The following is a 27,110-nucleotide window of genomic DNA, read 5'->3' as shown; positions in this document are numbered from 1 at the left end:
TTTAGAGCACATAAAACCTAGTGCAGTCCAGAGGAACAAAAACTAACTAAACACACCTAGAAGGGGGTCCTACACTAGTGATAATCTATCAGATATGTCATGGATTCCTGGTAAGCCACCAAAAGAGCAATCCAAACTAGAACCTAGAGGGGCGCAAAACAAAAAGTGTGAGTTGGCAAAAACAAAGCTTTTCAAAATCATTTCATTAACAAAAGTTCTAACCCTTCGCCATAAAACCTGTATAGTTTCCTAGAAAATAGAATATACACATATATCGAAAACATGCTCAGAAATATGCCATGTCGAATGCCTCACATAAAATGTAAGTAACCCAGGTAATGTCAATCAATGCAAATAACATGTCAGCTGGAGTCACCTAACATAACATGTACGGCTGAATCTAGAGCTCAAATCCCCAACTCACTAACTATACCTGCACACGAGTCGGAACCATCTAAAGTAGTCTGTACGACAAGACTGGGTGTAAATAAATACGCTCAAGTGTTACGATCACGTGAAGACTGGGTGAATAATCACGTGTCACCTACGAGTCAGAACCACCTATAGTGGTCTGTACGACAGGACTGTGCACCTAACTTGGATCCAAGATGAGCGTGTGGTGTTGGAGGTGAACATCACGTGAAGGACTGTGCCCTACTCTAGGCGGGAGCACTAACACCAGGGGTGCAGGTTATGAGCTCTCTATGCATCTCACATAGCCACTAATTTGCAATCATAAACCATAAACTTATCTGGCACTTACCTGTGTGTCCGCAGCACCAAACATACATATATATGCAACTACTAATGCATAAATAAATAGGCAAACGCAATGCATGGCATTTAAAACATATAAACATTCCATTTCATTTTCTGGGAAAAACCACAAGTATATAGGTATATACGGAAAACCAAAAGCCCATTCACTGGTATGTGGAAGGGTCATAACCCCCTGCCTCGAGTGACTGTGCTCGTCCTCAGGATAGGTCTCACCTATATGCGAAACAACTATAAAAACGTTAATTTAAAGCACATAACCAAAACTAAGTAATAACTTCTCATACAATGCTCAAATGGGGTGTGTGAATACGCCAACGTGATCTACTCTACCTCATGAACATCCCCATATTTTTAAAATAATTTTCTGACCTCCCACGCGCCGGCACGTGCCTAGCGCACGTGTGGCAACCCTAACGGCGTTAGGGAATATTCCGTTAAAACTAACAGATTCCGTTAAAGTTAACCTGATGCCATTAAGAATATTCCATCTTCTTCTCCCGCACACCTTCGGTGTCGTCGCTATCGCCGGAAAACTGGAAAAATTTCAAACCTTCGTTTCTCACTCGTTTTTCAACCAAATTCCATGAAATTGGTACCAAAATGAAGCTTACAACAAGTAGAACAAAACCTTACCACTTTCAAGCCCTGAAATTCACGGAATCTCGCCGTAGAAACTTCTCACAATCCGGCCAAACTTGCAACTCACGATCCCGACGTCCAAAACCTTCCAACAAACCATCCCGAGCTTCCTAAGGACCTCATTAAGCTTCCTACAAGCTTCAAATTCCCTGAAAAACAACATTTCACGTGTGCATGAACAGTGACCAAAATCGAGGTTCCCTAGTTCAACGTGAAATTGAAGGATTCCTTACCTGAAATTGGTATGGTTGGACTCGTATGGTCCTCACGAACACAAAGACACAATTTTCTACCTCGATCCGCAACGTTTTCGAAGGTTTTGGTCCTGGTTCGTACGAAAAAGGAAGAAAATGGAGAGAGAGAAAGAGTCTTCGGGACAAGGAAGGTATATGGAAGGAGGTGATAGAGATGAGGATGGATGTGTGGCACAGATGCAACCAACCAAGCATTCAAAACAATCACACAAATAACAAATAACCACTAGGGGCAAAAATGTCATTTCACACCTATAGTACAAATAATCTGGGACGGGCTGTCACAACAATTGTTGGATTTTTGCAAGGAAGAAGGCCCAAAATTTTTGGCACCATTCAACACTCAAATCTCCACCATTGCTTCCACGGTCAACCCTTCTTTGGTCATGGTCTATTGAATTAATTTAGTGACCATCAATCTATTAATTCGACAAAACAAATTAACAATCAGCTGTCCACTTTTTAAATTAATGATTCAATATTTTATTTTATTTTTCAACAGTTGACATCCTTTTGTAGTTCCAAAACTACTCACATTTGGGTTCCTGAAGCAACCCCAATTTCACTACACCTGAATGCATATTGTATGTAGTGTTCTTGTAGGTACCTTTTTTTATAAACCAGAAGTTCATCTATACTCGACTACGTTGTTTCGAATTCAATGCCTTCGAAATCTAAATTTTCAAACAAAACATACACCATGAAACTCAAAAAATTTCATGTAAAATTAAACTAATACATGTATATAGAACCCGAATGTTCTACTTTACGTCTATGGATCTTAACTTTTCCATAAGACTAATCACAATCTTGTTCCCTCCATTGCAGCGCCATGTTGAACTTGAATAAACTTGACTTTACTATTCTAGAAGTCTTTGGTAAAAACTACCTAACGTGGGTTCAAAATGTGAAGCTCCATCTAACCGCCAAAAGTCTCAAGCTACCATTGAAGAGGTTAAAGATGAACAGTTAGTGAAGCTGACAAAGCAACCCTATAATCTTCATCCAAAGACATATGCATGATGCACTGCAAACTGAATACCTTGCTGAAGAGGATCCACACACTCGCTAGCTCGCTCTGGCAAAACACTTCAGTCACCAGAAAGATATCTTCTTGCATGAAGAAAGACATGACTAGCATCATTTACGCTTCCAAGATTTTAAGTCTGTGAATGAATACAAATCTGAAGTGTGTTGAATATGATCATTTCTCAAGTTCTGTAACAAAGAATTGTCCGAACAAAATCCTGGAGATTCGACCTTTCATACCACCAATATTGTCCTGCAACAACAATATCAGGCACAGAAGTTTGCCAAATTTTCGAATTTGATCTGTCTTACTTCTTGCTGAAAATTAGAACTAGCTTTTTTTTATGAAAAATTATCAAGCTAGAACTACTAGCTTGAATGTGACGCCCAAAACGCATGTGTGCGGCCACAAAAATGCAAAAGCATCATGGTCGTGATAAGGAGTTGAACCCTTACCCACAGGTTCAAGGTAGAGAAAGCAAAGGCCCACCTAATGGAGGAAATTCGGCCCCGAAGTGTGATTAACTGGCTCCTAAGGCTTCTGACTTTATAAATAAGGGAAAACTCCAGCCAATACTAATTCCATTGATCTTGATATGTGTTATCGATGTGGTTCCAAACAACATTGGTCTGGTGTTGCCGAGCTTCCCCTAATGCCATTGCTAAGTATCATTCACGTCATTAAAAGGTTGAGACAAACTTTGCACAAGTGGATAATACCTAAGATACCACCATGGAGATTTCTAACTTTCAGGAGGCATCAACCCCGAAGATTAGATGTTTTTTTTTATTAATCTCAGTTTACTACCTGAAGTTTCTTAGTTTTCAACATTTGGTACATGAAGTTTTTTTCATTCCAAAGTAATACTTGAAGTCATAATTTTGGGACACTTTCATACATTCGTTAAGGTTACTGTTAAATTAGCCGTTAACTGATGACGTAATGCTCACGTGGACATTGATTGGGCGCCATGTGTCAATATAAGCCCAAGAATTATTAAAAAATTAAAAAAAATATGGACCTCTCCTACCTTAAGAGCAGTTTCACCGTTGCTAAGGCCCCCCAGGGCTACTCACTATTTAATTCACCTAGTGAACAGTAACTGCCCTTAATGAACAGTAACTTCCTTTTGCATCTCTACCCCTACACTAAATAGTCCTGGCAATAGGCAATAAAATATTAGTATTTTCTTTTATATACAAAATAATTTTATTTGTAATTTTGGATAAGATTTTTAATCGTTCTTGTTGTGCCACGTATCATTATCCGAAAAGACAATTATTGGTGATGGATTTCAATAAGATTTTTTTCCAATGTCATTGTGCCACATGTCGTTACCTTTTCAAAATCGTTGTGGATAGATTTCCGATAAGATTTTTAACCAATCACGTCGTGCCACGTGTCACAATCTGTTTACAATTTTTGAGGATAGATTTCGATCAGATTTTTAACGAATGACGACATGCCACGTGGCATTATCTACAACCTAATCCTTTTTTAATCTTCCATATAATCCACCATCCATCCTCAGAAATCTCACACTAATTTTCTCAAGATCTCTATCATTATTCAGGGTTTCTGATTCCTTCTTACAATGTCTTATTCTTCAAGAATGATGTGGGAAATCGATCAACAAGAGGAAGAATTGTTAACCATTCAGAAGGAATGTTCAATCTCCAGGTGGGCCAAAATGAGATGGAAGATGAAGAGGAGCGTAGATGGAGAGATGACGAAGCAAGAATGACCAGAGCCTCACATTCCCCTCGAGTCATCCCAGCTGTGGCTCAGACCTGTAGACCCAGTCGTTCCGCAAACCTTGATAGAAGCAGGCAACGACGAGATACGAAACTCTTGGATGATTATTTTGTTTGTAACAGTGCATTCCCTGATACGTACTTTAGACGTTGTTATAGAATGGAATGACATTTGTTCAACAAAATCATGATTGTTGTTTGCAACCATGATTCTTACTTTGTGCAAAAGAATGATGTTTTTGGTGTAATGGGTTTCCTTCTTGAGCAAAAAATTATTGTTGTCTTGCGGATGCTTGCATATAGAGCATCTGCAAACAAGTGGATGAGATAGCGAGGATGGGGAAATCAACCATTCTTGAGTCCCTGATGAGGTTTTACGGAGCAATTGAAACTACTTACACTATAGAGTACCTCCGGAGACCTACTGAGATAGACTTGCAAAGGCTTGTGAAGAAGGGCAAGATGTGAGGTTTTCCTAGGATGATTGGAAGCATCGATTGTATGCATTGGACCTGGAAAAACTGTCCAAGTGCATGGCAAGGCGCTTATGGAAATAGAAAATGAGCAAAAAGTATTATTTTGGAGGCGGTGGTATCTTATGATACATGGATTTGGCACGCCTTTTTTGGGGTTCCGGGAGCTCAAAATGACCTCAGTGTCCTTACCCAATCCCCAGTGTTCAACGATGTCCTGCAAAGAAAGGCACCAAAAATCACGTACTAGGTCAACGAACATAAGTAAGACGGGGCATACTACCTAGCAGACGACATTTATCCTAGGTGGTCATCGTTTGTCAAAACAATGCCACTTCCACGAAGTGCAAAGGAAAAACACTTTGCAAGCTGTCAAGAGGGGTGCAGGAAGGATGTGGAACGTTGTTTTGGTATCCTTCAAACTCACTGGGCGATTGTCAGGGGTGCTGCCCGAATGTTTGATTTAGAGTCGCTTCGATCCATCATGATGACGTGCATCATTCTTTACAACATGATTGTGGAAGATGAGTACGATTATGATGTCGTTAATGAATATGAGCCAGACACGATGAACAATTCTAGAACACAAATATATTGTGCTCATGACGCCACCGAAGAACTCGTGCAACACGAGCCATTAGAAAGGGATGAACGTTACAATGAAAGGCTCATTCAACGATATACTGCACTTCAAAGGCCATATATGCACCCGACAAATTGACTTGATAGAGCACCAGTTGGAATTGAAACAAGCTGAATATACTTAAGTTCATTTAGTGTGTTTTTTTTTTTAGTGAGTTTAGTGAGTTTTTTTATTATTTGGTATGTTTATGTAATTTTATTTGGTGTGTTTATGTCTTTTGAATAAAGATTCTCTCAGTATAAATAAATTACCAAATTCAATAAATTTACTCTTACTTTTAAATAAAGTATTAAATTCAATAAATTAGAAACAATATAAAGTACTTTATTCAATAAATAATAAATTACAACCCAAAGTGATTGGAAAATTATGGGCTTCGAATACAAACAAAGTGAATGTAAAATAATGGCCTCATGAATGGCTCGTGAATGATCTTCTCCTTCACATTACGTCCGCTTTCTCCGACTTCCAAACATATTTAGAATTTGGAGACTTCCCTTCTAAAGGCGTGTTCATAATGTCACGATCTTGTTGAGCCATTCTTTCTTCTCTAACATGTTCCCTTTCTTGCCTAAGTATCTCTCTTTCTCTCTCATTAGCTTGAAATTCTCTCTCAACAGCTGCAACTTTTGCCTAGTCTCTAGCCTTATCAGCCTTAAATTTAGCCATTTCCTGTGCTAAAGTCAATTCACCTTGGCAAGCAAGTTCTTCCATATACTTTGCATAATCATTCTTGGAAGCACTTCCTTTTCTCTTTGAAGCCTTCTTACCTTGAGGCCTAATTGGATAGCGGGTCGACCCCGACGCTTGTTCAGGGGGCGTTTCCGGCACTTCTTCTGCATCATCTTCATGAACATGTGAGTCATGATCAGGTGTAGAGTGTAGAGGGGTGTTGTTCATGACAACTTCTAGACCGACAAGCATAACTTTGAATTTAGGACAGTCTTTGACAATATTCCAACATTCCCATCAGGTGAATGATTACTTTTGGTTTTTGGATTTGGCATTATACCAAGCTTGTGCTTGAAGTGTCTACATAATGCGGGAGAAAAAATCATTATAATGAAAGTAGCTAATGTAAATTTGGGTATATTACAAACAAATAAATAATATATTGTTACCTAATCCGTTAAATTTTCCCCACTTCGAAGATTACTACTAGCTTTTGCCAAGACGTCTCTCCACATACTAAACGATTGGCTAAGTATTTTCCAACAACTGGACATCGATTCTTTGGTTCTTTTCCCACTCATTTTTTGTAAGATAATTGATATGAATAAGACTCCACATTTCTCGCAACTGCATCTCATTACCCATAATCGGATCATGAGTAACTTCAACCCAGCTAGTACACAATGCAACATCTTCAATGAGCATCCAATTCATACCTGCATCATTAGCCATTTTGTTGGAAAAAAATTGTATTGAAACTTTGAGAGAAAGATAGGAATGTAGTTGAAAGTAGTTGAGAAAATATGAAATTGTGATGTAAGGTAGAAGATAATGAGATGGTATTTATAGAAAAGTAAAATCAATTTTTTTTTTTAATTTTTCAACAATTTTTTTTTTTTGGATTTTTATTAATTTTTTATATTTTTAAATTTTTATTCATATAATTAATATCTGTCGTTGGATTAAAAAAAAATTGAATTCCAACACTCCAAATTCTGCCACATGGCACAACGGTATGATTTCACAATTTTAAACTGTTTTTTCTTTTTTTTTTTTTAATTTATAAAGGTGAATAACGTGGACCGTTGATCTCAAATCCAACTGTTGAAATTAAATAAGGTTTTAAAATTTTTATTACCGTTGGAAATCCAACAGTATAAAAAAAATTACCGTTGAGATCCAACGGGCTAGGAGGCACCATGTGGCCTCCAATGGTCACTAACGAAAGACTGCATACGCGAGCCCCAGCGCCTGACGCAAAAAAGAAGCTGAACGTGGCTGACATCAGGACGACGTTAGCCTTGCATCATATCTACTTCGGCCTCACGGGCCAGCTTAGGCTGGACCTTCTTGCTCAGGCTGTTTGGGACTGTTTGATAGGCAGTCCATCGGGCTATCAGCTCTGGTGGAGCTGCTCTAACCCCCACTCCCGCCCAAACCTCCATCCCTTCTCTCCTCTGTGCCCACCCAACCCTCCATCCCTTCTTTCTTCACAGTCGCCGTCGGGGTCACCTCCCGCCAGCCCCAGCAACCCCATTATCTCCAAAGCTTCCCCAGCAAGCTGCTTTGGCACCCAGAAAACCCGATTACCTCAAAAAATAAAAAACCATATGAAATTGGAAATAAAAACGGGGTCGGTTGTTGGTTGGGGTTTATCATATCATAGTGGGTAAATAACAAAACCCAAGATGGATAATTCATTGTAATTACGAAAAACCCATATAAAATATACAATCTTGAACAATAATTCACAGAAATTCAAACCCAATTTCAAAGAAAATGATAACCCATTTCTTAAATTTCGAATCTGAGCAACAAAACCCCATCGGAGGTAGATTGAAAAAGGACCCACATGAGGAAGCCGTTCAATTGCTCGAAAGGAGTGTGAATTTGAAATTGGTTTACCCAAAGTTTTTCGACGGGGACAGGACCATGGTGCATTTCTTGGAGTTCGTCTTGTTGCCGGGCAGTCTTCTGATTGCTCTGCTGCTCCATGGCTCCGCTGATTATAGTTCTAACGACGACAGTGTCGATTGACGGAAAGACACAGAAGGAAAAGCAGGAAACGAGCAGAGAGGATAGGGAAGAAGGAGAGGGAATTGGTATTTTTAGAAGCATTTTAGGGGTGCCAAAGCAGCAGCACAGAGCTTGGTCGGGAAGCTTTAGAGGTAATCGGGTAAGGAGCATTAAAGGGATGATCCAAATATGATGCCAATCACTGGTGTGCTGTTCTTAGAACAAAGCCGAGGTTATGGAGGAATGAACTGCGGGGTGGAAAGGTAGATGATGGATCTGTGGGTTTGAAAGATAGCAGTTTGCAGATAGGGAAGGGAAGGGAGAAAATAATGGGACGAAAATTTTAAAAAGCAGTGAAGAACGTGTGGGAATCGATGATGACTGTTAGGGAAGCATTTCACCGACTCTCATAAATTCATAATGGTAGCGGGGGCAGCAATTGGGAGCAGGGTTGAAGAAGACGAGGGATATAGCAAGTCTAAGGTTTGATTTGGTGGATTTGGGATAGAGCAAGATTGAAATCAAACTCAAGAAGAAATCGTGGAAGAAGAAGGAGGCTAATGAAGCAAACTGATCTCTCACCAATGGAGAGAGGAACTCTCACGGAGGAGAGAGAGAGACTCTCACAAAAGAGAGAGGAGAACTCTCGCGGAGGAGAAAAAGACTTACAGAGGAGGGAGGAGAGAAGAAGATGGCGGGAAGTGATTAGTACACACAACACATTTTACAAGGCTTTGTATTACATTAAAAGTATAAACTACCTATAATTAGGAAAATGACTTCCGCATTCTTTTTTCCTTCTTAGCTCTCATCTTTCTTATTCGAGTCGTTGGACTGAATAATCAAAGAATAATTAAGAGACAATAACAAAATAACAGGAGGAGAAACATAAAATAAGTGTGGAAAAAATCTTTTGATACATGCTTATTCAAGAGTCCTAGGAAAAACCCCATAAACAGATGGTGATTCAAATAATGAATTGGAATCTCTTTGATAACATGAAGCGAGTAAGATTTTGGATGCATACTGTAGAAACAAGTTAGTTTAAAAATCAAGGTGAGCTACATGATGGTCTGATAGCTTCCTCCCACCACCCCATCCCCACATTTTTTGTTTTAATCTTTTGTCACAATCCCAACTTTTGTCCCAGCTTCTCCGCAACTCTATGTTCACTAGTCACATGTTTCTTCTTATTATATTAGAGAAAATCAAAAACCAATTTTTAAATTGAAGACATGTCAATCATATTGTAGATGCAAATTTCTACCTTCTTATTCTTGGATAAAATTGCACCTATAAAACAAACAACACCTTAGGTCAAGGCCAAGAGCCTCATGCACCCACGATGAATGTGGGGCTTTGGGCGAAGAACCTCCGATGTCAAAGTTAGAATTTTGAGGAAAAAATGTTTAGAGAATTTAGAGAATTTTGCAAGAGTGTAGAACTTGAGTTTTGGAGAGAATGAGATGTTTATATAAGGGTGTGGTCAGCTCCCTTTGGAGAGATGGTGACCGGCCCTTTGTGGCATTTTTGGGTGTAATTTGTAGTTAATTAGCCCATTAATAGATTAATTAGGTAATAAATCAATTAATTAGCTAATTAATATAATTTGAAAGGAATGTTTTGAGGGTTACCTTACAGAGAAGATTTGATGAGGATGGATGAAATAGATTTTGAATAAATATCTATTTTGGGCACTTTTGACTTGATTGAGGGATGATTGTCCACTGCTCGCGTGTAGGAGTTCCGGTGTTCCTTGTGGGTAATTTTGTCATTTTCACCCTAGAAACCACGTGTCGCCTTCATATTTTTCTTGATTATTTTTTGCTCCACACATATATCGATAAAATACTCATAGTTTCAGCAATCAGTTTTGCTAAATTGTCTTTTTATTAAATTTTTTTTCTCTTTTTATTAATTTTTTTTCTCTCGTTTTCTAAATGAGTAGTCAAGCAATAAAGAAAAAAAAAGACATGCATGTTATAAATAGGAAAAAGTGAAAATGAGAAATAACATTTACTAGAGATAGAAGTAGAACGGGCATAATGTATTACATTGTTTATTTTTGTAACCGTATCATAAAAATGATGCATGTAAAGAGAGTGAGGGGTATTGGTATTATTATTTTTCACTCTTGATCTTGTGTACCGTAATAAGATTACAAACGTACCTCTATATATAAGTGTTTTAATCTGACAAAACATTTCATGCATGAAGAAAAAATTTATCTCTCTAAAACTTTTCACCTAAATCTTTTAAAAGTTGCCACTAAAATTTAATTTAATTTGCTTCCTCATATAATTACATATGTTGCATTAACACTTTTTTTTTTCTCTCACTGTATAAACAATTAAACTTCAAATATAGGCGGATGAAATCATAGAAATCCAAGACAGAACGAAACTATGTCCACGTGACATCCATGGCATATTGTCTGCTCCCCGCTTGTTCTTGCAGCTCACACAAATCACTTTTATGGGGACTGGGAATGTCTTTATCCCCTGAAAAAAAATTAAAAAAATTAATTAAAAGAGTTTGAAAACTTTGAGTTTTAATGAAAATAACAAAATAGAGGGTTAAGTGAATAGAATCACGATTGACTTTTTAGTGTAAAAATATGATTTTTCGTTAAAATAAATAGTACTGGAAGTTTTTCGTTAGAATTCTCTATTAATTCCCAAATCCTGCATGTTAATAGGAAGTGGGATCTTTTCTTCTTCTAATCTATTTTTTTTTTCTCTTCTTATTTAAACGATTACCATTTAGCAACGTTAGTATCTTCTTTTGAATTTTTTACAAAGAGAAAAGACAAAAAGAGAACTGTGAAAGGAGAGAAGCGAAGGGGAGATTAAGTGCCTTCTAGGCTCTCACCATGCTTGAATTTCAAGAAGAAACTCATATGAAACCCATAATTGTTGCCTTAGTATTTTGAACTAAAAATATAATGTATGTATAAATTTTTATTACACAGTAGGGATGGACAATGGTTATGGCAGACGGGTAACCGTGGTTATTTACCCATAACAGTTTATGTTCATATCCGTGTAACCGTTTACCCGTTGAGTAATTACATAAACGGTTATACCCATACCCATAACCGTTTATAAACGGTTAACCATACCCATAACCGTGTACCCATTTAACCATAACCGTTTACCCATTTAACCATAACCATTTACCCGTTTACCCATTTTTGAACCTGTTTGTCCCTTTTTTTTCTTTTTTTTTTTATCCATTTACCTCTTTTTTCACCCATCTACATGTTTTAATGAAAATAATAAAATAAAGGGTTAAGTGAAAATAACAAAATAAGTACATTTGAGCATGCATTTCCTTATTGTAATCATTTAAGTCCTTATACAATTCTAATAATTGAAATAATAGTTTACGAATGATATTTTTCTGCTACACCCAAGCAAATCTTTAATTATAATCCATATGATTACAAAGTAAAGCTTCTAAAAACAAAAAATAGTCATTATTTTGAATACTAAATAATTCAAAGCTGCAAAATAACGTCAATTAACTTTGTCAGTTGTAACTTTATGGTAATGTTAAAAGGAACTAAAAGCTTCTTTCTTAGCTTGAACATAACCAGATTCCAAATGTACAGAATATCAATTGGTTCACAATCTTCCACATTTTTCAAATATTCCACAAGCACTTTTTTCCATCGACATTTTCTCCTCCAAATAATCAAAACCAACAAAAATTCATCTCAGGTTCTTTCAGTTCCAACTTCATGGCAGCAAAAAATTGACGTTAATTCTAATTTGACTTTTCATTTACGGTTTTTAATTTTTTTAATTTTACATATATTAAATTAAATGGGTAATTGGATACCCGTTATAACCGCGGGTAATACCCATAACCGATGGATACCCGTTATAACCGCGAGTAATACCCATAACCGTCCATTTAAATTTCACGGATAAATGGTTATACCCATAACCGTTTGTTCATCTAAACGGTTACCCATAACTGTAACCGTGAACTTTAATTGGGGGTAATCGCGGTTACCCAAACCCATGTGTATTTTGCTCATCCCTACGTGCCAGTCAAGCCGTTTTATACAAATTGCTCTCATATTTTTGTTAAGATTGCTCTCATGAACATTTTTTATTTATTTATTTATTTTTATTTTTTAACAAATGATATTATCTACATTATGAGGTGGGAGAGTAAGCTAAGTTTCATAATAGGCTAGCAATAATGTAGTTCAAATTCTTCTTTAGTAAGGATCAAACTTAAGACCTCTCATTTATAAATAAAGAGAATATCATTAGATTAAATTCCCCATCTTAGCTCAATTACTTGGTTGATTACTTGGAGCTTAGTTGGAATGTAATGACAGATCGCATAAATGTTACAACGTTTGAAGTATAGACTTATTACCATTGAAACAAGGAACACAAACTTTTGTATTGATATCTGCTTCATCTCTTTTAATGACCGAGGATCTTTTCCGAATTCTCTTTGTGAGGATCTCAGGATTCTCCAATCACATATGTTCATTGTACATCTTGTGATCAGTTTTTGTTATGTACTGTTTATATTTAACTTTAAATAAAAATATTGATAATAATTTTTAGCCGCACGATATACGATAAACGGATCCTCACAAAGAGAATCCGGAAAAGATCATCTTTCTCTTTTGACATTGCATTCGTGACGTGTAAAATCAATTTACACCAGATTTGGTCGTCTGCAAATTTAAATAATATAATCACATTGAAATCGACATTTTCCTTGGGAAGAGATTCCTGCCAGATCTCTTCTACCAAAGTCCACCAATTAATTAATTCGGATTTTTGACATTTGATCAAACAGCTAAAATTATTATAACTTTTAAAGGACTTTCATGTTTGTAGTCGTTTGATTAAATTTCAAAAGCACTAATTAATTGATTGGTGAGTTTTGATGGATTTTGATGGAAGAGATCCGGAGGGGGATCTCTTCCGTTTTCATTAACCATCTTTTTAATATTTCTTAGCCCGCAAATCGCGCCAAGCTGTCCCTGCCTCTCCATGCATCCATGCATCCGTGCATCCGTGAGCCCTCGATGAGCTTTCGTGTATAGTTTTTGTTAGCTTATCGTCTCAGTTTCTTCACAAAATAGACTAAGCTTAAGGGATGTTTTCGTGCCTAGTTGACTTCTCGTAAGTTTTTATATATAAACTAAACATGCTACGGTCAATCACACAAACTTACGAGACTAAACATCTGATCATGTCATTCTTATTTATTACAACATACATGTATGATCCATGACGTATCATTGAAATTCATATGTGTACTCTTTTTTTTTTTGTGATAAATAAGAACTACGAGAATAATCAATACCAATATAATCAAAGTTTAAAGCCAAGAAAGCGAACAGAGGAGCTACATATTCCCAGATGTGTACATTTTGATAATAAAACTTAAGAGATGATTCCACAAAATTATAGAAAGAAAATTCTAACCCAATTAACATGCAAATCACGTTGTGAACTTAATCATGATCATTTGAATGAGTGAAATGCTTTTATACTTTAGTTTGTAAAAAAATTGTGGGAAGATGTGTGTATCACGTTTCTTCCCAACCTAATTCTCTACTGTTCACCACATCGCTAACATATTGTTTTTATTTATTTAATTTAATTTTTTTTTCTTCTCATTCAGCGGAGGAGAACAACCAGTATATTATCTCAATAGTACAACAAATAATTGTCAAATATTTGACTGATATTATCAATTTATTAGATAGTTATAATGTGGTATCACTCGAAGAAAATGTCTCCATCATTGTTCCTTTATATACAAGCAGCAATGCAGCAACAAAAGCACGAGTACTGTGACATCCTACATCGTTCAGGGAAGGGATCCTTATATGTATATTCTCATCTCTACCTAACATGAGGCCTTTTGGGAGTTCACTGGCTTCGGGTTCCGTTGGAACTCCGAAGTTAAGTGAGTAGCGCGAGAGCACTCCCATGATGAGTGATCCACTGGGAAGTTCTTGTGTGAGTTCCTAGAAACAAAACCCTGAGGGTGTGCTTGGGGGCCCAAAGCGGACAATATTGTGCTACAGTGGAGTCGGGCCAGGGAAGTGGTCCCGCTTGGATCGGGATGCGACAATTTGGTATCAGAGCCTACCCCTGATCGTGGTGTGCTGACGAGGACGTCGGGCCCCTAAAGGGGGTGGATTATGACATCCCACATCGCCCAGGGGAGTGATCCTTATATGTATATTCTCATCTCTACCTAGTACGAGGCATTTTGGGAGCTCATTGGTTTCGGGTTCCGTTGGAACTCTGAAGTTAAGCGAGTAGTGCGCGAGAGCATTCCCATGATGGGTGACCCACCGAGAAGTTCTCGTGTGAGTTCCTAGAAACAAAACCGTGAGGATGTGCTGAGGGTCCAAAGCTGACAATATCGTGCTATGGTGGAGTCGGACCCAGGAAATGGTCCCGTCCGGATCGGGATGTGACAAGTACTCTCACTCAATGTAGACCAAACATGGCGTATCTATACAACTATTACGCGATAAGATAACAATGACCTAAAATCTGGAGATAATCTAAAGATTAATAGATTTTGATACTGATAGTGATAGGAAAAAGAACAAAACAGCTTTAATAAAGTTTTGGATTCAGAGTGGGTTTGTCACGCTTAAATATCAATAAAAAGGGCAAAACATGTCAGTCATATTCTGTAAGAAAGCTCCTCCTTTTACTTTTTGTTTGCTATTAACGACAAAATTAATTAAGTGGATATGCGACCAATTGCCCTATAATCAATCTCGCACGTCTCTTGTTTTCTAAGATTGTGGTATATGAATTTTAATATGACACTCGCAATTTTTTTTGATTTCATGTGTTAGTAAACTTTGTGTAAGTTAAGAAGCGAAATACTCTAAATACTTGTAGTTGCAGCAACAGAATTTGAAATCGTAATAATTACAATAAGCATTCCATGCAAGTAAATATGTCATCAACCCTAATAAGAATTTTCTTGAAGGTTTAGATCCAATAAGATTATTTTCAACTGTATCAAGATTCAAGTTTCAAAATTCTTAGTGGTCACTTGATTCAATTCTGCCAAACTTACAAGAACATGGTAATTGGAAAATGCTAATCAAGTAGATTAGACCACTTTAATCATCTTGCTTCTTTTAGTTTCACTAATTATATATATAACCAAAAGGGCAATCTGGATGGGATATGTTCTTGCATTTTGAGCTCAACAAAATTCTCACTAATGACTGATTATGATTAACCAACAGAAAAAGAAAAGACAAACCAAACATATCCCATATATTACACAAGGTAGATGTTCTTCCATTTAACATTTACACATAACCTCTACATGAAACGATTTTCACACACCCCTTTTCTCCTTCTGCACATCTCTATTGTTTCAGCCTCTTGATTTCCGTTTGATTTATTCAATCCAAACGCTAGAAATAAACAGGGATGTGCAAAGAGAAAACAAGTGTTGTGAAAATCAGTTCTTGTGTTTTGCAGCAAAGCGATTAACAAGTGCTAATGCATTGCTAGTGACGTGAGCAACATTATTGACCCTTCTCCTTATAGCATTCTTTATATTCCCATCCATAAAACGACCAGAAAATCCATCAAGGCAAGTTCCTTCGTCAGTGAGTGCAGCACTAACCCATGTCTCCACATTGCTCATGTGCCACATGAAGTCCTGCCCAAACGCTCTCCCCATATGCCCTAGTTCCCGGACCGATTGGCCGAGCCGGTCGACGCTATCCCCCATGTTTTCTATGCAGTCCTTCACAGCTCTGTACTCCCTAGGCTTGATCCCCCTAACCCTAGTCAGCTTTGCCACAAAAGACGCGGCTGACCGCACCCGGGCTAGGCTTACTGTCAAGGCAGTTTGAGCTAGTTGCCTTTCACTTTGCCTTATTGCACTTGCGTAGGCTGCAAGGCTTTGGACACAGAGGACAGGGTACTGGGTGGTTCTGCATGATGCTTTGATGAAATCTGTGGAGCTTGAGTGTCTGGCAACGGCGGCGCCGGCAAAGTATGCCGTGCCAATGGAACAAACATTGAAGAAAAGGACTAGAAAGGAAAGGAATATATCTCCGAGTCTTGCCATGTCTGTAGGGGATAGAGATGGGTAGGATTTGGATGATTGTGAGAGTTAATATAGAGAGAACTCACAAGTCTTTTTACTTTGTTGTTGATTAAATAAAAACACCGCAAGCAAACGTAGAAGTGGACTTAATCACGTTGGCCAGAAGGAATATGCTTCTCTTAGGCATTCGAGTTTAAATCTTTTTTCACATAATTTAGATGGGATGTATTATTTACATACCTCATTTTATTTCTTACACATCCATTGATAATTTCTATCCGTTGATCTTCCGTTCATTTGATCCGACGATCCAAAATTAAAAAGGTGTTAAAGAAGTAAAATAAGATGCGTGAATATCACACTCTATTAGAATAGTTCGTAGTAAAATATTTGTTTGCATACATGGAAAATAGTAGTGCTCGCATGGCCAAAAGTAGGCACTCCGGCCCAGAATGTCTCCTAACTCTACATTGACTATAACACATGTAATTTTTTCTTTATTTTTAAATTCAAATCTTCCATCCCGTAGTTTAAATTAAGTTAAAGTAACAAAAGAAAAATAAAGCGGTCACATGCCTACTTTTCCTTTATCTTCTTCTACTACTTTCCGTTTTTTTTTAATTACCTATTTAATCTCTTTATTGTTGTTTACATTTTTTCAACTTTCTTTGGTTGCAAGGATTTTAAAGATCACCAGTTTTCCTTTGTTTTAAATCTATATCTTATCCTGAATTCGAGATGAAGATCTTCTTCGAATTCTCTTTATGCAGTCAACTTTCGTTAGATATTGTTTGTATAATTTTAAATAAAAGATTTAAAATAATTTTTGACCACACACGATGAACAGATAGATATAAAGAGGTCCCTAAGATCCTCACAATGAGGATCCAAATGAGATCCAAATCCCTAAATTCGATTCCTAAAGTTGGTAAATCACACGATAATGATCATAAGAGGCTGAAATGCTTATATGAGTCTTCACAATCTCCAAAATATGAACTCAGTGACGAAGCTACTAGCTAGTCCCTTTTTTAGAGAAAATAAATCTACATCTTATCATCTACTGTGTGGAGTTAATGTAAGCCTAACCATTTTAATTAATCCCAAAGCACCTAGTTATCTACTTTATTACATTGATTTTTATAGGTTGGGGCAAAAGCAGAATCAAAGTAAGACTTGGCCAACAACATTTGTCAGTCTAGTGTTGAGTTACTGTTAATTGGCCTACCTTGAGTAATCTTCCACCCAAAAACCAAATACTTCAATAACTAATTTAAGAGCAATTTTACCTCTAAAGACTTTGTGCCAGCACCCAGCGTATTTATCCACTCAGTGAACAGTGATAGACTCCAATGAACAGTAATAGGCCAAGAGCATCTCTATCCCTAAAAAAAATAGTCTAGTCAATTTTATTAAAATATTATTATTATTTATTATAAAATAATAAAATAATAATTGTATTATAAAAAATAAAAAAAGATAAAGTCATCTTTCCACTAACCCTCTGTACTCTTCCTATAATCCCCAACCGGTTCTCTCTCTCTCTCCCTCTCTCTCTCTCTCTCTATTTTCTCTCCCTCTCTCTCTTTTCCAGCTCACTCCCGTGAGCTCTCCTTCTCATTCCTCTTCAAACCTTCAACAAATCAAACACAAAATATTATTTTTGTAATCCCTAGAGCTCAAGGAACCCAACCATGGCCTTGCATGCAGCATCGGTGCATGGTGCGAGATCCCACCATTGAAGCCGAGAGCTTGAGCTCTCAATCTCTACCCCAAGTGATGTTTCTATCACTGTATTGTGTTCTTGAGCTTTAAATCCTGTTGTGTTGCAATTTTTGTGGTTAATTTGAGGGCTTAATTCCCTGCATGTGATTCCGACAAAGGAAAACGGACAACTCCGATGAGTTCAAGGTCCAATCTCGGTGAAATCTCTTGCATTTCACTTGGGTAAGTTCTCAATCCTATTCTTATGGTTTCTAACATATAAATCGTGTTGGAAACCTTTGTGTTGATGCAAACTTGCTGTCAGTGCATTTTTTTTTCAGATTTTCCGTCGAACTCGGGCCATCATTTTCAGGCCATTTACCTTCTCCCTTCGTCACTCCATCCATCGCTGACATCACCACAACATCATATGGGCCGGTCCCAAGGTCTGTCAATTTTGGGCTGGCTTGGAGACCAGCTTGGGCTGGGTGCCAGGCAATCCCGTGGGCTGGAGAGACTTCCCTAGGTGCCGGGCCATTTTTTTGACTGTGTGCCGGCCTATCCCACCCCTGGTGGAAGTGCTCTAAGAGTACTAAGGGGGCGTTTGTTGCGCCGGACTATCTCGGACTGGATTAGCTTCAAGGACTAAGCTGGACTGGCTTAGACTAGACTAAACTGGAATAACTTAGTGAAGCGTTTGGTGCAGTATTAGACTAAGAAGCTAAATAATAACAAATTCTAATATTATATTATTTAATATATAAATTATTAATATTTTATTATGATCTTATCTTTTTCTCCATCTTTTCCTACCATTTCCGTCCCACTCTTTTCCTCTTCTCTCATCGTCCCACCCTCTCCCTCTTTTTTTCCTCTCAGACCTTTCAATTCATGTCTCTTTCTCATTCCTGGTCAAACTCCTTACTGATTCTAGTCTCTATTTCTCTATTCTCCCTTCCTCTCTAGCTATGCATTGTTCAAACGGAACCTCACGGCTCCAATTTTCCCGACGAGTTGCAGGTTTCCCGATGTGTTTTCCGACCAACCCTCGTTAAATTTGATGAAGTTAGCACCGCCAAAAAATTCATCACCATCCCTGGACCAAGATCTTACCTTTGCATGCTTGAATCTGTCATGGATTTGAAGAAGCCCAAACAGGGCGAGTGTGACATCCCACATCGCCCAGGGAAGTGATCCTTATATGTATATTTTCATCCCTACCTAGCACGAGGCCTTTTGGAAGCTCACTGGCTTCGAGTTCCGTAGGAACTCCGAAGTTAAGTGAGAGGGGGGCTAGAGCAATCTTATGATGGGTGACCCACTGGGAAGTTGCTCGTGAGTTCCCAAAAACAAAACCGTAAGGGCGTGGTCGGGGCCCAAAGCGGACAATATCGTGCTACGGTGGTGGAGCGGGCCCGAGAAGTGATCCGCCCCGGGCCAGGATGTGACAATTTGGTATCAGAGCCTAACCCTGGTTGTGGTGTGCCGACGAGGACGTCGGGCTCCTAAGGGGGGGTGGATTGTGACATCCCACATCACCCAGGGAAGTGATCCTTATATGTATATTCTCATCCCTACCTAGAACGAGGCCTTTTGGGAGCTCACTGGCTTCGAGTTCCGTAGGAACTCCGAAGTTAAGCGAGAGGGGGGCTAGAGCAATCATATGATGGGTGACCCACTGGGAAGTTGCTTGTGAGTTCCCAAAAACAAAACCGTGAGGGCGTGGTCGGGGCCCAAAGAGGACAATATCGTGCTACGGTGGTGGAGTGGGCCCGGGAAGTGATCCGCCCCGGGCGGGGATGTGACACCGAGACTTCTAGGCCATTTTCCGACCACATTCGACCACATTTTGGCCTCGATTCAGGTAAAATCGTAATCTTGTCACTCCCAGCTTCAATTTGGTATATTTTATATGAAAGTTGGTTGTGAAATGGATCTGAAAGAGAGTCGGAAAGTTAATGATTGATCTAGGTGACTGGAGATGACGAGGAGTCTGTCAGGAGTGGTCGTTGAGCATGACGAGGACAAGAAAGAGAAGATAGTCTTAACTAGTCCCATGGTTATTGGGGGGTCTCGCTAAGACCTCTTAGTGAAGGGTTTTGTCCATGCTAGTCCCCTTTAGTCTCATTAATGTTAGTCCCAGCATGGAACAAACACAGTATTGGACTAATAGCTAGTCCAGTCCAGTCCAGTCCGACTTAGTGAGGGCAAACAAACGCCCCCTAATAGTTATAGGAAATACTTCAAAAGCGGGATTGGATACTTCTAGGCGACTAGTGGATCGACTGGCTGATCACATAATCCCGCTCCTGAAGGGCAAAATGGGCTTGAACAACTATACTTTAAAGGCTTCAAGCATAAGGATAACAACGGTTCGGTTAGGGGGCAGAAACATTATATTCATCTTCATAACCACGAAAATTAACTATATCCATAACCGCAAATTAACCATCGGAGATTATCCATAACCATATTCACCTGGTAACGGATTTTCAATCGGTTATCGGTTATATCCATCATCGTCACAAAAAAAAAATAAAAAAAAAAATATATATATATATATATATATATATATATTCATCCAATTGACGCATTATAAATTTCAGTAAATACTAATTCCGTAATTAAATAGCAACATCCAATTAAAAAAACCATAACAATATATTTGAAGTTGTTCATGATAACATGCACCAATTTCTTGACAATAAGACTCTTGAATAGAGATGAATCTGATAAACCTGTAACATTTGATAATTGATATATAAAATGATTCAATGAATTAATTTAGTTGAGTATAACAATAAAAGTATTGAATTGAGGAGGTTGTTGGTATGCCCCATGCATGATGTTTGGTACATAATAAATATAGTATATGGTTTGATGCATGCATAATGAATTAGTATAGGGAGGGTTCGGTAAATTGAATAAAATTATATTATATATCAAATATATATATATATGTATTCGGATCGGATTTGGGGATGGATACGGATTGGAGACCCCTATAATCATATCCAAAACCATAACCGAATAAGGTTCACGTTTTTTCTCCATATCCATACCATACCCAAATTTTCATATCCAAATCCAATTCATTTGGACGGTTATCTATGGTTATCGGGTTTAACAGTTAGAATTGCTATATCCCTATTTAAGCATAATATTTCAATTAACTGGATTAAGTAATACAAAAATCCCTACCACCCACCTTCATCTAAAAGCACATACAGAAAGTAAGGAAAAATTATGTAATCCCAGAGCTCGTTGACAAACCCAGTTAGATAGGCACTAACTCAACACAAACATGCACCAATCAGAGACACTTAGTTCCATCCAAGCAGAATAGTGGCACGCATGCATTTGATCTGTACTCGTAATGGAGGAGTATCCTTCTCTCTCCTCGTACTTGAACGGTTACAATTCAACCACGTCAACATCTTATATCAATTTTTTTTATAGGGACAAAAGGACAAAAAACAAAGTGTGAGAGGAAGGGAGGGAAGGGGATGAGAATAGGAGGGAGGAGAATCCTACTCCCTCCGTAATAAGCCAGATAGCCACATGAAAACAACATATTCTATTTCGCGCTTAAATTTTGGCAAAACAAATTCCTGTGGCTAGATTTGTGTTGAGCATCTCTCTGATATATTACCTGGCATACATGTGATTGTAAAAAAAGCAGAAGCTCCTGTTTCTGAATTCTACTGCATTTTACTTTATGCTTGTCAATAAGTGCTTTCCAAATCAGTAACCACTTTCTCGGATCACTGCTTCTTAAGTGCTTTCAAGGAAATACACTGTTAGCTTCTCATTTCTATGAATCTATGTGCTCAGTGATATATTCATTTACAAGGAAAAGAAAAAACATGAACGGTGATAGATTGGATGATAAAATAGAATCATGTCTCTCGAACAATGTTTCGATTGATGAACAAGAAAATTAATGAATCGACTCCATAACCATTGTTTACTAGAATGCATATTAATTTACTAGAATGCGTATCAATAGACTACGACGTTGCATAAATCAGTGTCATCCTACCACATATTGACAGCTATTTGTTTCCATTCATGTGAAACAAATTTCCTGTAACTATCACTTAATACTTTTGGTGACGAAGATGAATTCTATGATTTTCTCGCAATAGTAGAAAGATGTAGGATGTCACGCTACATATATTATTGCCTGTCAAAGCATGTAGTGGTACAAAAGTGTTACTGAACCTCCATCTAAAGACTAATCCAGCACTTATTATTTGCCATCGCAGAACTAAGCTGTGATGTACTTGAGAACAGCCCCACGAACCTTTTCCATGAACTCTGCTGCTTGCTTCTGCAAGTCATAAATTAACATTGATATAGATCATTGGAGTTTTGTTCACCACGGATGCAATTACTGAATTAGATTTAAAGGTCACTTTTTGTGTGTTTTACATGTCTGTTTCAAGAACTCTTTAATTTAAGGAGTCGGTATACAAGATAAGTTGTTGGGTTACTGCTTTACTTAGATCTAAAGAAGATCATTACATCCACTGAAAATGAAGTGACCTAAATATAATTACCATCGATTCGAGTTCTACAACCAAAATCTCTTCCAGCTTTACTACTCATCTAATTCTATCTATAGGTGCTCTTTTCTTTTCTGATACAATGATATATTTACACTAAGGGGTGGAAGGAATAAATTGGTTTTGAACTCGTCATCCATGAGATCGAACCTAAGACTTCTCACTTACAAGTGAAGAGGAATACCAATAGACCGTAGTGCTAAGTGGCTCTATATGTGCTCTTTCAAATACCAACTAAAGCAAGTAACCCGAAATAGTCTGACAAAACAGAGCTTTTTCTAATTTCTGCATACTAGGTTAAGATCCAGGCAGTTTTTTTCCATCGTACGAGACTAAGCTTTGTGTTCATCAATGGGCAGTGCGGTGACAGAAGGAACTAAGTTGCACTTTTTAAGTTGAGTACACAATTAAGAGAACGTACTTCCTTGCATTTTTTACTGCGTTCATAATATCTTTAACCTAAATCACAACATCTACTTTTTAGTTTTCTGGTGATAAAAAAATCTGTTGCATAGCATGTTAAAGTTGACTACGGTATGGTTTATTCTCTGCAAAAAAAACCAGAAATACAAACAAAGGATGAAATGAATTATCTCGTGCAATATGAAAGAGGCTTTCCCAAGGCGATTTACCTGGTTACCCTTGTGCGCATTTGCTATGTTTTCATCAAGAAGAGTCAAGAAGGATCTATTCAGCTCATTGTGTTCAACCATCTCTAGTAACTGCATTGTCAAGATTTATTTAGTTGAGCAATACAAAATACTTAATTGTTAAACTAAACGCTCAATGAGTTAAAAGGGCAGCACATACAGTTGATTTTACATCCTTTGAAGACAGGACTTTGGTCAGACTTAGCTTTGCTTTAATGAGGTCGGTTTGCAGTTTGTCATATGCTTCTGTAACAGAAAATGGAGCACTTCAGTAAGCAGGCAAGAACACCAAGTCTTTATCAAAAGTGAACTCTTAACAGACCTGTCCCTTCCTGCAGGGCCTTCTGCAATGCTTCCAGCTCAATCAATCTATCTTCTATATCCTGAAAAAACCATCAGAATACCGAACGCATAGTTTCGGTGAGGAAGCTGAATGTATAGTTTCAGAAATTAACCCAAATTTATAGATTCAGGCAGGAACCTGAGTTTTTGAAACAGCAAACCGAAGCTGACCTAGCTCATATTGTAGGTGTGAGAAAAACACCTTGTCCAATCTGCATATAACATATGCAAGGGGAAAAATTGGGGAAACGAGGCTAGTTTGTGGAGAAACTTTTCAAAAAAATATTTATAATATACGTAAATAATACAGAAGAGATAAATTGGAGTGCAAGAAAGAGTAAATGGGAAGCACTAGTGCCACTTTAAGTTAATTTAACTAGGGGAAAAAAAATCAAATGTGCAAAAGTAAACAAGTAACAAAACAATAAAAAGTAAATGTTAGGCACATTGATAACTGTATTGCTCAAATGAAGTGGCTTTCTAATCGTTGTAAGTTGGCAACTAACTGGAAAGTATATCACATACAATTGAAAACCCTAAACTTCATGTGATATATCAATGTTAACAGTTCGTTCTATGAGGTCTATCCGTCTATATGAGCTCTTGGCCACCTTCGTTTCCAATTGGTATCAAAACCTGGTTTTACCACACATCTGGGCGAGAGTCCACTGATGGGGCAACTTATTGAAGGATTTTAAAAAACTTAAAAACATAGGTATTACAATAGTATAGTGAAAGCCGCCTCGAAAGGGTGGAAAGGGCTACTCAGGTCAGCGTCAGATGGGATGAGGAAACGAGGATGTCATACACGGAAGAATGGAGTGTGAGGATCCCAAAATCCCACATTGAAAAGTAGAAAATCTCCACCTCCCCCCCCCCCCCTTCTTCCTCCCCCCACTATACTATTTCATAGGCCATAGAGCCATGCATACACGCACAAAAAAGTGAGCTGCTATCAAACTTTTTATTCATTGAAGCATCTCCTCAAACAATTGGCGTGCATTCCTACTTGTTTGCTTTCTAATCAGTCTTCACACAGAAATGGGTTTAAATCACCAACCTTGGCCTCAACCTCGAAATCTCGAACTCAATCTCCCGAGCTTCAGTGTTGAGAAAGTACTCTATCAACTCCTCCGCCGTATCTGGCACAACCCGGGACTTCAAACAAACAGAAACACAAAACAATCAAACCCAAAAACTAATTATTTAACAAGTGTTACAACAAAAGACCCAGTTCGGGAAAATTCAAAACCCAATTGTCAATTTACTTCTCTAACAGTTCGACGCCGCTCTTTCTCTTCAATGACTTGGCGTTCGAATTCTTCTCGAGCATCGGCGTCTTTTTCCAACCGCCTCTTGAACTCTATCCGAGCCAAATGGCCCGTCTGCGGTGGTCCCAATACACCCTCCGGGTCCTTCCTTAGATTAAACAACAAATCAAATTCCAAAACATTTCAAAATTTGAGTAAATAAAAGAAAAATGTTATTCTTTGGATTTGCTACGAAGTTTTGGGGAAGCAGAGTTTGAGGGGTACCCATCCAATGCACGAAATTCTTGCGGTCCTCGAACGACGCGGCGTCGGCCTTTTAAGTAGAGCAGAGCTGGTGGTGGCGATGCCAATGCTTAGAGTTAGAGCAGCCATTGTTTTTGAAGCGCTCTGCTCAGCCTCTGGTTTTTGCTGTGCGTATTTGTTATCCCTTTTGGGGTGGCAGAGAAAGATAAATAGAAAGAAGTTCGGGGCGGGAAACACAACCCATGTCCGAACTCTTTCTCAAGCGACTAAAAGGTGCAAACAGCAACAATGAGCAGCCCTCTTGCGGGCCCAATTGATATTCTTGGGCTTCAATTTGAGTTTTGGGTTTGGGAGCTTTGATTTTGGGATTTGGGTCTCACTTTAGCTGCAAACCCACTCTTAACTTGGAAAACTATAAATGGACATTTTTTGTCATTCCTCCTTTATTTGCAAATTTATATATACTAAAACCCCGCCGATGACTACTCTTCATTAATACTGCCCGCCTGGTTTTGTCCCTCATTCTCTTCATGCTTTTTCAGATTTAGTGGGGTTGTACGGTGAATTGGTGATTTTGCCCCTCTCTCATTTTTCTTTCCGTGGTTGTTGTGTGGTTCCAGCATCTTCCCCTTTTCACTTTCCTCTTCCTTTCTTCTCTTTCCGTTTCTCTCATCCTAGAACGGAAGAAAGATGAAAAATCAGGGCTCTTCCATTTGCTTCCACAGATTTCTCGATCTTTCTCGAGCTTCGGATCGCTAGCCTCCGTATGAAGGTTCGTCTCTCTCTCTCTCACTTTTTTTTTTTTTTTTCAATTCGTGATCGAATTTTCTTTCCAAGAATGTTAGATATGTTGCCTTTGGGAAGAAAGTTTAAACATAGAAAAGCTTGGTTTTCAAGAAATCGTCAATCCTGCAGAAACCTTTGGTTTCCTGGTGAGTTCTCCAGCATAATTGTTTTGGTTCTCCAGCATATTTGTTTTGGGTTTGGATTTGAAGGATTTTTTTGCCTAAAAAAGCTAGGGTTTCCTGCTAAGTTTTTCAAGTCTTACATCTTGGGGGATTTGTTTTGTTTAAATATGGGGTTTTATGATTTTAGATTAACAAATGGATTGAAATTTCCTTTTTTTTATTTCACCTCCCACTCAGAACTGTTATAAATATGTACAAGTTAGAGAGATAACCTTTTTAGTGATAGGTGCAAGGCAAATGTAAAATGTCACACTGAAACTATAGCACAAGAGGATAACAAATAAAAGACAGAGGAATAGATGATGTTATTGATCTTTCTTTCTTTCAGTCTGTATGTTTTTCTCTGTATTGAAAGCATACGGAGTGCTCTATTTATAGAGCAACTCCAATACTGATGCATTAATCATATATTGAAAATTTACAGCATCATTTGAAAATATGATCTCCTGCATCCCCAAAGTCAATTTCAATCTGTATGGGAATTGAAAAACTTCTGCCAAAGTACTGTGGGCATTCACTACCCACCAGCATTTTCAACACTCCCCATTGGATGCCCACATATCAGCATCAGTTGCCTCGTTAAAACGTTGCTTGGAAAAACTCAGTGGGAAAAAATCATAGCGAAGGAAAAATAGTACAACTTTTCCTGGATTGTTGATATATTGTTAAATATGCTTATGTTGCCTCAATAAAACTTTGATAGGAAAAACCCAGTGGGAAAAATCCTAATCGAAGGAAAAATAGTGCAACTTGCATGTATCATGGATGCTCCCCTTGATATATATCTCCTCCGAATTCTGCATTCTCTAAATGTAACTGTTTGTTAAGTCAACGTAATCCGATACTTTGCATTAACTTCTGAAACGTGCATTTTGGTAGAGATTTGGTGAACAAATCTGCCAGATTTTCATTAGAACGGATTTGTCTGACTTCAATAACTTTAGCTTTCTGAAGCTCATGTGCACTGAAAAACTTGGGAGATATGTGTTTAGTCTTATCGCCTTTGATGAATCATTCC

General features: G+C 38.0%; 1 protein-coding gene and 1 pseudogene across 2 annotated transcripts; both read right to left on the bottom strand.

Moving 5' to 3' along the window:
* Positions 1 to 15,537: 15,537 nt before the first annotated feature.
* LOC137723721 (21 kDa protein pseudogene) lies at positions 15,538 to 16,454 on the bottom strand (annotated as a pseudogene). Its single transcript, XR_015961544.1, has one exon. The product of XR_015961544.1 is annotated as a 21 kDa protein pseudogene (transcript).
* A 5,458-nt stretch (positions 16,455 to 21,912) lies between these two features.
* LOC137722715 (dimethylallyl, adenosine tRNA methylthiotransferase) lies at positions 21,913 to 25,362 on the bottom strand. The gene is made up of 8 exons (XM_068461784.2): positions 25,146 to 25,362; positions 24,879 to 25,025; positions 24,671 to 24,768; positions 23,750 to 23,822; positions 23,591 to 23,651; positions 23,429 to 23,514; positions 23,251 to 23,340; positions 21,913 to 22,383 (listed from the first exon to the last, which is right to left on the bottom strand). The coding sequence occupies exons 1-8, from the start codon at positions 25,251 to 25,253 to the stop codon at positions 22,321 to 22,323; spliced, it is 726 nt and encodes a 241-aa protein (XP_068317885.1). The 5' UTR covers positions 25,254 to 25,362; the 3' UTR covers positions 21,913 to 22,320.
* Positions 25,363 to 27,110: the final 1,748 nt, after the last annotated feature.

This window comes from Pyrus communis, chromosome 4 (assembly GCF_041283825.1).
Source record: "Pyrus communis isolate YQ-2024b chromosome 4, ASM4128382v1, whole genome shotgun sequence".
Taxonomy (NCBI): Eukaryota; Viridiplantae; Streptophyta; class Magnoliopsida; order Rosales; family Rosaceae; genus Pyrus; species Pyrus communis.
The sequence above is the reverse complement of the archived record's forward strand: the minus strand, read 5'-3'. Positions and strand labels throughout refer to the sequence as shown.